Raw genomic sequence first — 12,590 nt, forward strand, 5'->3', positions numbered from 1 at the left:
CTGGGCTGTTTCCAACAGACGTAAGGCCAAAGGATGTGCCAGTGAGCCAGCTGGAAGCTTTCAATGAAAAATAAGATTAGGTATCTCAATTATTTGGCTTTTCTTCCATCAGGAAAGGCTCTGGGTCTCAAAACCAGATTAATTTCTGAAGTGTAAGATGCAGGCATGTTGTTAAGTAAGGTATACAGCCCGAGTGGGTAATTTCCATCAGCCTTTTGAGGGTCATCCAAGAGATTTTTGCACTGTCAGCTGGTTTTATTCAGTCCAGTTGTTGTACGGGAACAGCCAATATTGGCACTGGTGTAGAAAAGCAAGCAGCAGCTCCAGGGCAGGAAAGAAGTATCAACAACAGGGAGGCAACAAAAGGGAGTTAAAGGATAAGAGAGGTAGTGGAAAGGGGGAAGAAGAGATAACTATTTCCTATTAGGACTGGCACAGAACATTGCCTGCTCAATGCAGCGGAGATGAGACCACAGCAAAACACAAGAGTAAACAAAAAAGCTCAGTGGGTGCAGATTAAAACTGACACCATTTTTAAAAGTTTGTACAATTTCTGATTTTCCTTAGAAGGACAGTCACATCACCTAACCACATGCACTCAGCTGCCCACGTTGAGGGGCCAGGCTCCCTGTGCAGGAAAGGGGTAAGACAGGCTGCTTCATAGGACAACTTCGAGAACAGAAGCCCACTCCAGATGATTCAGGGTATCATCTAGCAATGACCTTCCCCCTCCGTTTATGGATCCTCAATCCTAAATTATGGGAATGCTTCCTTTAGAGATAAAGGATCCAAGATAACTGTCCAAGACTACCTGAACAGAATTATTACCTATTCTGAATTATTTTACTGACCTTGACAGAAATATTATCAGATAAAAGTCAAACTTGGAAGTTTTGTACATTTACTGTCTGAAACATTTCTCTGTAAGGATGCACATAATTTACATAAACATAAGACAAAAAAAGGTAAAAGTTTGGGTTGTTTTCAAAATATTTATGTCAAACAATAGTACAGTTCTGTTTTGATTAAGGATGGTGAGAGACAGCCAAATACACATGCACTCTAAGTAATCAATCCTCTTAAGATATGCAGTTCCTCAAATTTAGCTCATTAAACATACTAAGTTTATAATGTTTCCATTAAAATTTACCATCCTGTAAATCTCTTCCCCCAGACAGATCCCACATAGCTACTCTTCCCTGCCTTCTTCACTAATGAAGAACAGGAATGAAGAACAGAGTTCCAAAGTCGAGAAGAGAGCCACTGTGTTCAAAGATTTACCGCAATGGTATCTCATGCTCCAATGCAGCAACTGAAAACTGTACTATTCTACTTACACATTAAATGTCACATACCTATTTTAGTATCAAGAAAATTCTCAAAACTGGTTTTTGCTGAAATGACTACAGGAATCTCCTGATCAGTAAGCAAATTCACAGCTGTCACTGAAGTGAGTGAGTCTGAAAACAAATGTAATGAACGTGGTAAGCAAAATATGACAGAAGATATGCTAAGAACGTTACTTACTGTTAGAACTCAGTTTATCTTAAACATGCATGAAATTTGAATTACAATTTTGTTTAAAAAAGAATGAAAATGAAAAGCCTAATCACATTTCTAAAAAGCTCAGACATATCAAAATCTTCAGTAAGTCCGACTGATACATTTTCATGATTAGAAAACATAATAAACACCTGAAAAAAGCCAGAGTAAGATTTGGATTGTAATAAAAAAATTGATTCATTGGCCAAAATGCAGGCCTGCTGCGAAGCTCTATTAAGTCCTGAATTATATACTAGCATACATTATTACAAAATTACGCAAAATATCCAGTTATTCAGATGAAACTGGAGGCGAGCATATATCTTACACTTACTATTTGCTTTCTTACAGAATAACTACAAAGCACAAGAAATATTGACCAGTGAAAAAAAAAAAAGCCAACCTAAATAACCTAATGATTTCCAAACAGAATATTCATATTAGAGATGAGGAACCCAATGTCTACAGGGAAGGGGAGAGAGGAGACAATCAAGGGCGAGAACTGTGATAAACTGAAACTGATTTACAATGTGTAGCTTGGGTGGCTCGACAAGAAGAAAATAAAACCTGAATGCTCCAATTTCTGAGGATTCAAACCCCAGATCTCAATTTGGGCCTGTTTCTAACTTTTTCAGTGCCTTTAAGTTGATGATAATTAAAATAATTAAAATACAGACAGCTTAGGCTTGTATTGCAACGCATAAAATCTGCTTGAAATAAAGTACCAGCATTTTAGAGAACAGGGCTACTATATCTCATCACTCTTCTTAACACAAGCGATATATTTACTTATTTCTGATTACTACTTTTTGAAATTTCAGGTGTCTGAGATATCCAGATTCTAGAGAAAATTTCTCACATTCAAACCACTGCACACAGCTTTCCTCCTCTGTTTAAAAAAAAAAGTACAAAAGGAATCATTTCACTCTTTAAAAGCAACTACCCAAAAAGTCTCATGAACAGGAAGCTGAGTGGGTAGGACAGTCTGCTTTTAAAAATAACTTCTCTCTTCCAACCAGCAATAATTTTATGAAGGAACCCAAAAGAGTAACTTCAGTTTATGAAGGCACCCCTTCTTGTGCTCATTTGCTCACATCATTATTAAAACAGCCGTAAAGAGATGGTATTACAGTTAGAGATGTAAAAGAATGTACACAAAGTGTTAATAATGAGATAATGAGCAACGTAAGGGTCAAATCTCAGACACCTCACACTGTCAAGACTAGAAGACTTACCAGATTCTAAATTAACATAAATTTTTCTAGGCTAAAAAATTCAATGTTTGAAAACTGGCTGCTCACCTCTATTTAAATAGTAATAGTTTGAAATACAGAGCTGTATTCCAAGAGTAAAGGTATTAGAACTTTAAGTTACTTTGCCATACAACAGCTTTTTTTTTTCTCACCTAGAAAACAAAAACATACCCTCCTAATTATTTAAATGATAACACAGTCAAAAAAAGGGAGTTACAAGACTATCTCTGTTGAAAAGAAGACAATCACAATTAATTAAATTAAAATTTTAATGTTACTGGTGTTTTTTTTAAAAAAATCTTGGTTAATGTGAAAATATGGTCTATTCAAGGCCATTCAAAATTTCTTTTTACTTAAATGCCATTGTTGGCCCTTCATATGTACCATGGCTGAAATGCAAATCTGAAAGTCCATGTAGAAATTCTTCTCTTTTATGTTCTCTTCTTTGAAAAATACCAGTCTGTGCCTTTGAAATGCTCAAGAAATAGTAAGAAATATCAGCCAATTTCAACTGCATATCAGAATGCATATAAGTGTATTTGCAAGTAGCAGGAGTACACAACAATAGCAGAGTTATGATTCTGGAATTGTGCCTTTTTTTCAAGGACTTATGGCTGTCATTATTCCAAATCAGAGTTTCTTTAGCTCAACCAAAAGGTGAAGTTTATTGTTAACAGACACAAAAAAGCCTTTCCAATTATTTCCATGTAAAAACAATATAAAAAATATACTGTTGCCCTTATTAAAAACAAATTTTGCACTTGTGTGGTTTGGATTAAAGCACAAGATCCAACAAAGACACAGGCACATGCATGAACGTGTGTTTTGCGGTTAGTGCTTTGATTTGGCTGAACTGTAAGAACTGCAAATTTGTTCCTTTGTTCCTTAACAAAAATTCTCCAAGCTTTGCTCAGCCCCGAGACAAGGGCTCTTACACACTCAACACATTCAGGCTCCATTTTTTTCTGCTAGCAAACAAACTTTTTTTTAAGGTTACAGAAATTAAGCACTTGAAAATAAAGCAGGTTCTGTACAACCATCACAATTTCCCGCAAGATTCCTGCTTCATTGCTGTTGACATCAGATGTTATACAGTCAATGAAGCCTCATCTTTACCAGTGAGGAAAAAAATAAATACTGAACACCAGCCTGAAGTGGAAACAAAAAATATTCAGTATACATTGTATTTACTCTTGTAATTTTCAGGTTTTCCAAACAACAAAAAAGTAGTAAGCCAGGAATGTTAAATACAGGCCAAATTGGTGGTAGGAGTCTTCAGGAAACCAGTTAACACCCATTAAAGAATTAACACTTATTTGTATCCTCTGTACAAGTCATGACCTGCCATAGAGATACTCTGAATTTATTCCATTAGAGTCTTGTATTAACTAAGGATCTGCAAAGCAGAGTATTATTTTGCTATCTATCAGTGATCCACTTTGCTATGTATTGGTGATCTATATTGCCCTCTTTATATTCCCTATGACAGGAAGATATCATCACTGGTGCAAGAGTTGGTTCTGCTGTCTTTGTGCTAACGACAAATTACCATACAGCTGTGAGATTTTCCAATGGGCTGACACAGTTAGAGTTGGACTGCTCACTTCTGGTACATAAGGAAACAAGAATCTGTTCCATTGCTTTTATATACTATGAAGTGTTACAGCCATGGTAAAAGGAAGAATTCTAATGTAGCTGCTTGTACCACATCTGAAGGCAGAACAGGCTGATGTGATACTGTTTGACATATACCAAGAATCAGAAGACCTGTTCCCTCTCAACAGGAACAGCTCCTGCTCAGCTTGACACACATTCTCTGAAGATCATTCTCTAAAATTGTTAGTCTTCTACAACAAAATGCAGTATGAGAAAAATATCACCTTTCCCTGGGACGAACTCCCTCTGAAAGACTTCCTTGAGACTGCTATTCCCATGCAGCAGTCTGTGAGTTGGTAAGATATATAAATGGGAAGCTCCATAGATGGCTTCAGGTGTATAGGTGTAAGCTGCTAGCTTCTCTCCTGTTACTTCACCATTAACCTGAAAAAGAGCAGGAAAATTCCCACTGGAAGTGCAGTGGTTTTACATTCCCCTTCCTTTTTATGCAACTAACAAATCTACATCACCCTGTAGAAATACACAGTTCTGAATATCAAAGCTAGATGCATTCCCACTGTAGGGAGTTTACAGAATCAAACCTTGACAAAATTTACTTTTAAGACCCTGAGAAAGTTGCTTTACAGTCTTGCCTCAGTTTATCCAGATATATCTATAAAATTTTTTTTCTAATATCCTATGGTATATATAACATTGTGCTACTGAGAGAGATTTAATCCTTGGCTAAGTAACTTGGAATCCTTCTATTCACTTTTAATACACATGCCCTGTTTCCAAGAAACAGAAATGAGATGTAACCTCTGAAATCTAAAAAAAATTTAAGATTTTTCAGCTACCAGGCTTTCTACCACACTTCTCTGATGAAGTCAATGCTGCAACTTATGTACAGGAATAAAATAATAAAAGGCGGGACAACATTAAAACAACTGGACATAAAATACAAGTAATAAACTTAGAAGACTGCTTAAGAATTACCACCTGGCGCTATCAACAGGCTTTATATCAATTAACTGTGGAGTGTATGGGGGTCTAAGAAGGAGATTTTTCTACAACAGGTATTGATACACATTTTCAGAAACAATTGATAAAAACAACTTAAATACAAAAATGCACCTTCTAGCAGTGTCTGGTTCAGAAGTATTAAGAAAGTTTAAGCTGTCTCAATCTGAAGTTCCCAAAAATTCAGTATTTTAAAATAAGAAGTCACTTTTAAAATCTTATACCAGAGTAAATAAGTACACTAAAGCTTTGAAGCACAAGGGCTGAAATTCCATCAGGTCTCTGAAAATCTCTTCTGTCACTACTGTATTCAAGAAGCCTTTTGCATCTCTTGAGAAAAATGGGAAAATCTGAAGTCCTTCTGTAGACGATTATAATTTTCTTAAGGTTTCTTTTTCCTTCCTCTCCTTTCTTTCTATCTAGACTTCTCTGTAGGTCCATCGCTACCTAACTGTGTGGTTTTCATTATTCTAATTATCAGATGTAGTACATGAAATAATGGACAAATCTAAGTATAAAGGGACTCGCCTGAGGTCAGCCTGGGTCTGACAGAGAAGATACTGTGCAAGGAGGAGCAAAAGCCCAGCTAGATCCCAGCTGACATGTGCAGTACCTCTTGATACTGCTTTTGGCACTGCTCCCCTAAATGCCCTGGCTTTCAGGAATGCTTATTAGCTGGCATATATTTTGGCATAAATACACACAGCCAGTTTGCATCCGATGTTGTGCTTGAACACACAAACCCTTTCCTAAGGAGGATAGCAGGGAGTATCTCTTCAACCCACAAGTGGTGTTCTTGGGGATTCTGTGCTGGTGTGGGCATGAACACATAATAACCTCTTTTAGTAGGTTTCAAGCTTTTTAGAGCTGAAAACCCATTCTGATTTCACACATCACACATTTCAGGGGTTCCGGTTAGCCCAACTAAGATAGCAGTATTGAAATTTCTGACTTACCTTTAGCAAGAAGTCAAGATAGCATCCAACACAGTCACCTATCCAATTTGCTTGCATTTCTTTTATACCATACCACTCAGGGAGATCGGACAAAGCATCAAACATAGCCTGATACAATAAAAGAAAGAATTAAGACATTCAGCTTTTGTAAGCATACAAATTAAGACTATGGGTTTAATTATAACAACAGCAAAATGATACAGTGCTGGTAAAAACATAGGAAGAGGTGGTTTTGTACTGCTGCTGCCTCAAATTCATCTCTTTGAGAACAGAATTAACACAGCACAAGCCAGAGGCATGTTGTCTCCAACAGAGACCCTGTTGTTATTAGAAGCAGCCTTCCTTTTGAATGGACTAAACCTTCAACACAGAACAAAACCCTTAGATGAAAACAAACACAGAAAATATTCCCAATGACTGTAACTTGTGGGAAGTTTAAGTGACCCAGTGAGCTGAACAAGACTACAGATACGCAAGAGGTGTGCTTGCAGGTATGAAGCCTACATTGGATTCTTTGTTCTAGACAATAGCCTGGAGATGGCAGTCAGACAAAAGACATTTACACATCCTAAAATTTTCAAGCTCTGACTTAAAATGGCAAAATAGAGTTTCCAGCTGCCAATCTATTTTTCATATTTCATATTAATATTTCACCAAGCACAACAGGCTGTAAAATTGAGTGGGATCTTTAGGTGATATCATCCTGTAAAAAAGACCCAACCCAAACCATAATAATAAGGGTTCACATAAAATTAAAAAAAAATATAAAATAATATTATAATAATATAATTATTGTAAGCAACCAGCAATGAAGCTGGTGAAGGGTCTAGAGAACAAGTCTTATGAGGAGCGGCTGAGGGAACTGGGGCTGTTTAGCCTGGAGAAAAGGAGGCTGAGGGGACACCTTATCACTCTCTACAACTACCTGAAAGGAGGTTGTAGCAAGGTGGGGGTCGGCCTCTTCTCCCAAGTAACAACTGATAGGACAAGAGGAAACTGCCTCAAGTTACACCAGGGAAGGTTTAGATTGGATAATAGGAAAAATTTCTTTACCGAAAGGGTTGTCAAGCATTGGAACAGGCTGTCCAGGGAAGGGGTTGAGTCACCATCCCTGGGGTATTTAAATGATGTGTAGATGATCTTAAAGGTCTTTCCCAACCTAAATGATTCTATGATTCTATATTATGCAGCAGAGAAGAAATTAAGTGTTGGCTCCTTCGTTAGCCATAATGTCCATTAGCCAACCTGTAACTTCGATGTATGTTTATAGTCAGCAAGAGATATATCCATATATTTATGTGCTTTCTGATGTGTGGCATGGAAGTATAACAGACTATTCCAACTCAACTAATATTTGCCTAAACAATTTGAACAGTATGTTTTTAATAAATGAAATCTATAAAAAAGTAAAGAAGACATACAAAGGGATGGATAACTCAAAGCTCATCTCATTTTTCACTTCATAACACTTCACATTTTTGTTGTGAATACTCCATGACTGCCCACAATCTTTACTTTGGCAGAAGTACAGCCAGAGGCATGAGTCACTTGGACAGATGGTGGATATGCTTAACAATTACAGTTAAAATCTAAGAATAAGGCAACATGTTGAATAATTTTTCCTTAGCTGTGACTCCCAACATCAGTGTGCAAGCTCTTTATTATCTAATTAATTGCTAACAACCTGCATGGATGGACAGTAGCTACTACATGCTGCTCAAATTAAATAGTGGGTAGTTTGATAATTAGTGAATATACAACTCATTCTTTTTCAACTGTTGTGTTTTAACTACATTCTTAAATATTTTCAAAGTGAGATGCATAAAAGACATTATAAGAATTACTTTCTAGTTACTGCTCTGTTGTATATCTATCACTCAAAATACAACAAAGGGCATGTCCTTCATAAATCATAATATCATACCACCACTTGGGATTATTGCTTTATACATCCTTAAGAATCTAATTCATTTTCTGATTATTTAAAAATAAAACAATGGTAAGATTTTGGAAGGGTTTTAATCATACTGTGACTTTAATCAGTTCTAGCTCACAATTGCAAGCATAGTATGTCACAGAGAATTCCAAATTCTCATTATTCTCATTAATTTTAGTGTTCCAGAGACTACTGAGCTTTATCAGCCATGAATAATCCATGTACATATACACCTACCAAAGAATAATGAATAACTGGAGATATACAGAGATACAGAGAACTATATAGACAACAGTTGTATATATTCTTTGTAAGAATTTTATGCCTTTTAAAAAGAATGAAATTGTGCCAATACACACAGAACTGGCTGGACACATTAACATATTTTTATAAATTCTCCTGCTTGGATATCCATCCTAATCTACACTACATTTTGCTGGCAGAAGCAGCTAAGTGTGCATGTGCTCTACTGAAACTGTACAGTCTGCAATTGCTTGCCAGCAAAACTTTCTAGATGTTTTTTCACTGCAGGATTAATACATCAAGATCCTTAATAATAGTGTGATAATGATTTTAACTCCAGTTACTTGGCTTTATTAGGAGCCAATCTGACTTAGCCCAATTCTTCTATTGATAATGCAGTTGCTTCATGTAGCTAAATACATTAAGAGCCAACTTGGTTTCACTTGAATGAAGATAACAAAACTTATTCTGCATGATGACACAGCCTAGCAGAGTTTGCAAACACAAATCCTTCACATCTTAATTTGCACACAAACAGTAGCATAGTGTGATTAAAAAACCCCAACCAAAACAACCTTAAAAAAATTTTCAATGTGGAATTAGGATTCTCTGTTCTTTGTACTCAACACTACTTTGGTTTCTTGTCAAGGCTACAAATAGCAGGTGAAGTAGAAACTGAATAACATGTAACACACAAACACTTTACATAGTGTTACAGAGGCAAAAAATACACAGTATGTATACTGCTAGCATGTTAATAAGTGTTTCTGGATGGTAAATTAACCTAGGGAACTCACTAACAGGAAAGTAGAAAAACATTAATTCTTACACACGAGTGCACTTGTACATTCAAAATTCATCTGTACAAATTAGGAGGTTTTTAAAAATTGCCTAAGGGAAAGTCTTTTAAAAAACCTTTTCATTTTCAAATCCACTTGCGCCATACCCTGCAGAAACACAAATCTATAAATGTGTGTTAAAACTATTATCAATTTTTTAAAGTTACATATAGCCTGTTTGGCTATACAAAACTCTTGAATTGAAGCTGACCAACACTAACATAGAAATTCCTCAATATTATAAGCTAGTGTTTGAAAAGTTAAGTATTAACTCCATGAATTGTGCTTCCATGTTCTTTTTTAAAATTACTGCTATGTTTGGTAAAACATCTTTTGAATCATTAAAGTAGTCCCATGAATTCTGCTCCAATTATTATTTTGCAATTACTGATATGATTCCTTAAACAAAAATTGTGACTCTTAAAGGCATGTACATAATTCTTAGTCATCTGCACCACAAGTTTGTTAACTAGGTAACACAGAAAAGGCAATCAACAAGAAGATTCCCCGCACATAGGCAAGTTAACAAAAGTAAAACCGTGTTGAATTCTGCAAGAGACAAAGAACAACAGCAGCATTACAATCCAGTAAGCAGAGAATGATAAGCTTATCAAATAAACTCAATTTTCAAATTTCTGATGATGACTTAATAGTGAGAAACTTGGAAACATGAGGAAGCAGAGTCTTTCTACTTTTATTTTTCACGGCTCAGGAAGAGACAGACTCAGGAAAAAGCTAAAGAAATGAAATGAAAGCTACGTTCAGGGATAAGAATGACTTCAAGGCTGTTACACCTTTAGGAAATTTTGACTTAAGTGCTGGAGAAGTTGAAGATTCAGGATAAACAGCTAGAAGATGAAAGTCAACCAACTCAGATGATCAGAGAGTCACAAAATCAATATGAGTTTGCTGAAAATTCATCACAGACAATGATGACCAAGACTGAAACTAAAAGTAAAGCATTTGAAAGTGGAAAACTGATCTCACATATCCAGCTGTTTAGTCTGTTGAAGATTCGTAGAGAAAACAGAACTTCTGTTTAGCAATCTTCAGACAAAAAAGGTCCATAAAATCACAGAACAGAAGTGCTTTATAAGTTCCCATGAGTATCTCGACTCCAAAAATCCCCCTGCTTGTAGTTTGAAGAGGGAAGATTCTGCTGAACACCTGAAAAATTCAGTCTCTGACTTTGGGAATTAAAATTTTTAGTATGATCAACGCCTGCCACTAATTTCATACTTAGTGAGAGTATTTCAACTCCTTCATAAGAGTAAATGAAATGAAGTGAAAGATCTTAATATAAGCTATAAAGCCAAATGTTTACTATTTTTTCAATGAAGACACTTCAATGAAGTTTGACAAATTTGCAACATAACAACAAGACTAAAATAAAAAGGTCAGCAAAAGGTTTCATTTCAAAAGCATTCAATTCATTAGCAAAATAAAATTGTCTTCTACTAAATTAAATAAACCACTTTGATTCTGAGGAAGAGTCAAAGAAATATTCAAGATCTGTTTGGATTAAAATGAAATTCTTCACTTTATTTGATCAAGCTCTCACAAGAGTAACCAAATATAAACTAAAAATTACATGAAATCATTTAATATAACTCAATATATTAACTAAAGTACAGGAAATTAAAGTTAGGTTGCCCACTGTTTTATTTTGCACTCTATTGCACAGTTCCAATTGTGATTATGCAGTACAACTTCTGCTGGTATTTAATCTCTTCTTGTTTTGTTTTGGTTTTTTTACGTTCAGTGGTTTCTGCCCGTGCTATTGTAGGTCACTCTTGACTTATTTCCCATGTATGAAGTATACTGAAAATATACATTAAAAAGGAGCAGTAACACAGATACTGTGTATACTTCAAATTCCTTCTCATAAATGTCTGAACTGTCAGCAGTTTTCCCCTTTCTTTACCCTATAATTTATGGTCAACAAACACCACTGGTTTGATTACATAGAACTGAGGCAAAGAAATGATTCCTCAAAAGCAAAACGTAAAGCCAGCATTCTTCTCCAGAGCTGTTCTCATCATAGCAACTACCAAAGAGAAGATATTCCCTTTCCAATATAATGAAGCGTATCTTTGGGATTGATTCCATAAGTACAAAAGCTCTTTAAGACATTTGTTATCATTTTTAGTAGTCCTGAGCATTCACTGTTTTGATTAACCTTATACCAACAGGAACTTGAATTTATCAGTTTATCAGGCCCATCCTGTTAGGAGAAGACAAGTATGAGCTAGACCCCAGGTGTGGGAAGTGAAAAAAAAAATAATCACACAAAGCATGAAAAACTGAAGAGCCAGCATTTCTGTTCTCCTCAGTGACAAAGCATTGCCTCATGCTATGAAATCCAAAGTACTGTCAAGACTCTTAACATCCTAAAATGCAGTACTTCGGTTTCATTACGTTTCATTACCATTCTGTTTAATATATCTCAGAAATAAAATAGAAAATTAAAAAATCAAGCAAAACACGATCACGTGAAATAGTTCCAAATGTATTCAGACCAAAGGGGCTGTCAGATGCAGGGCAAATGCCGAGAAAAGCTGGAGAAGAACTGATAAACCATATGTTGCTTCTCCTTCACAGAGTCAGCACCATGCTAAACATCTAAGTTCCGGTACTCCATGGAACATGAAAAGGATTTGTCTCTAAATGTCTGTTTAAAAAAAAAAAAAAAAAAAAAAAAAAAAAAAAAAGAGCACTACTTATCTGTATGGCAACTGTAAATTAGAGTGGCAGAATTTTGTATGCTCTGTCATTTTCTCCAGTATTTAAATTAAACATACATATACTATCTTATTGCTGTGCAAAAAAGGGAGATGATTTAAGGCAAAACTTGAAGTTTCAAAGTTGCTTTTATTTTATTTTGTTCAAAAAAAGAGATTATTTTCCAGTTATCTGGGTGATTTTTGAAAATTAAAATATGAAAACATATTGTATAAAATTAATTTAGGAAGAACAGGGACTATGCAAAGACTAACCTTACAGATTTGAGGATTCAGTTGACTGTGCATAAAAAAAACGTAATAGCAATTTACAGGTACACACAGAAAATACTAACATTTACAGATAGACTTTTCCAATGAACCTGCCTACAGATTCAGCTGGGTAACCATAGCAACTAAATGTTTTAGCTTAAACTTCTTAAATGCACAGACAACAATTTGAATAATAATGCCATCAGTTAAGG

At 35.5% G+C, this 12,590-nt stretch overlaps 1 protein-coding gene across 1 annotated transcript in view; it reads right to left on the reverse strand.

Annotated features, from left to right (window-relative positions):
• The window catches only part of LARS2 (leucyl-tRNA synthetase 2, mitochondrial), a 91,735-nt gene that overhangs the window by 43,160 nt on the left and 35,985 nt on the right, over window positions 1-12,590 (reverse strand). Inside the window, exons 8-10 of the mRNA XM_075055386.1 lie at window positions 6,368-6,475; window positions 4,676-4,835; window positions 1,356-1,460 (exon numbers count right to left, since the gene is read on the reverse strand). Coding sequence (XP_074911487.1) covers window positions 1,356-1,460; window positions 4,676-4,835; window positions 6,368-6,475 — 373 coding nt within the window. The remainder of the gene's footprint in view (window positions 1-1,355; window positions 1,461-4,675; window positions 4,836-6,367; window positions 6,476-12,590) is intronic.

The sequence above is a fragment of the Buteo buteo genome, chromosome 2, assembly GCF_964188355.1.
Source record: "Buteo buteo chromosome 2, bButBut1.hap1.1, whole genome shotgun sequence".
In the NCBI taxonomy this organism is placed as follows: domain Eukaryota; kingdom Metazoa; phylum Chordata; class Aves; order Accipitriformes; family Accipitridae; genus Buteo; species Buteo buteo.